The sequence below is a fragment of the Corvus brachyrhynchos genome, unplaced genomic scaffold, assembly GCF_000691975.1.
Source record: "Corvus brachyrhynchos isolate BGI_N302 unplaced genomic scaffold, ASM69197v1 scaffold696, whole genome shotgun sequence".
Lineage (NCBI taxonomy): Eukaryota > Metazoa > Chordata > Aves > Passeriformes > Corvidae > Corvus > Corvus brachyrhynchos.
The window spans coordinates 9,515-9,995 of NW_008238369.1; the positions used below are offsets into that span (position 1 = coordinate 9,515).

At 66.5% G+C, this 481-nt stretch overlaps 1 protein-coding gene across 1 annotated transcript in view; it reads left to right on the top strand.

The window, feature by feature from the left end:
- LOC108447149 (latent-transforming growth factor beta-binding protein 4-like) overlaps positions 1-476 on the top strand; it is a gene marked incomplete at its 3' end in the record, with an annotated part of 3,523 nt that extends 3,047 nt beyond the window's left edge. The window contains exon 3 of the mRNA XM_017736291.1: positions 380-476. Coding sequence (XP_017591780.1) covers positions 380-476 — 97 coding nt within the window. The remainder of the gene's footprint in view (positions 1-379) is intronic.
- Between the last annotated feature and the right edge of the window lie 5 nt (positions 477-481).

A 481-nucleotide genomic window follows, 5' to 3' on the forward strand; every position in this document is an offset into this window, starting at 1 on the left:
GATGGACACAGGGGATGGGATGGACGCAGGGGCTGGGATGAGGACACAGGGACTGGGATGGACACTGGGACTGAACTGGGATGGACACCGGGACTGGGATGGACGCAGGGACTGGGATGGGATGGGGACACCGGGACTGGGATGGACACCGGGACTGGGATGGACACAGGGACTGGGATGGACGCAGGGACTGAACTGGGATGGACACTGAGACTGAACTGGGATGGGGACACAGGGACTGGGATGGACACTGGGACTGGGATGGACGCAGGGACTGAACTGGGATGGACACTGGGACCGGGATGGACACCGGGACCAGGGCCATGGCCGGGGGGTGGCCAAGGACCTCCGGCTGACCCCAATCCCGCTCCCGGCCCAGACGTGGACGAGTGCTCCAACGGGACCCTGTGCGGCCCCCACGCCACCTGCCACAACCTGCCCGGCTCCTTCCAGTGCGCCTGCGACCCCCGCTACCAGCCCT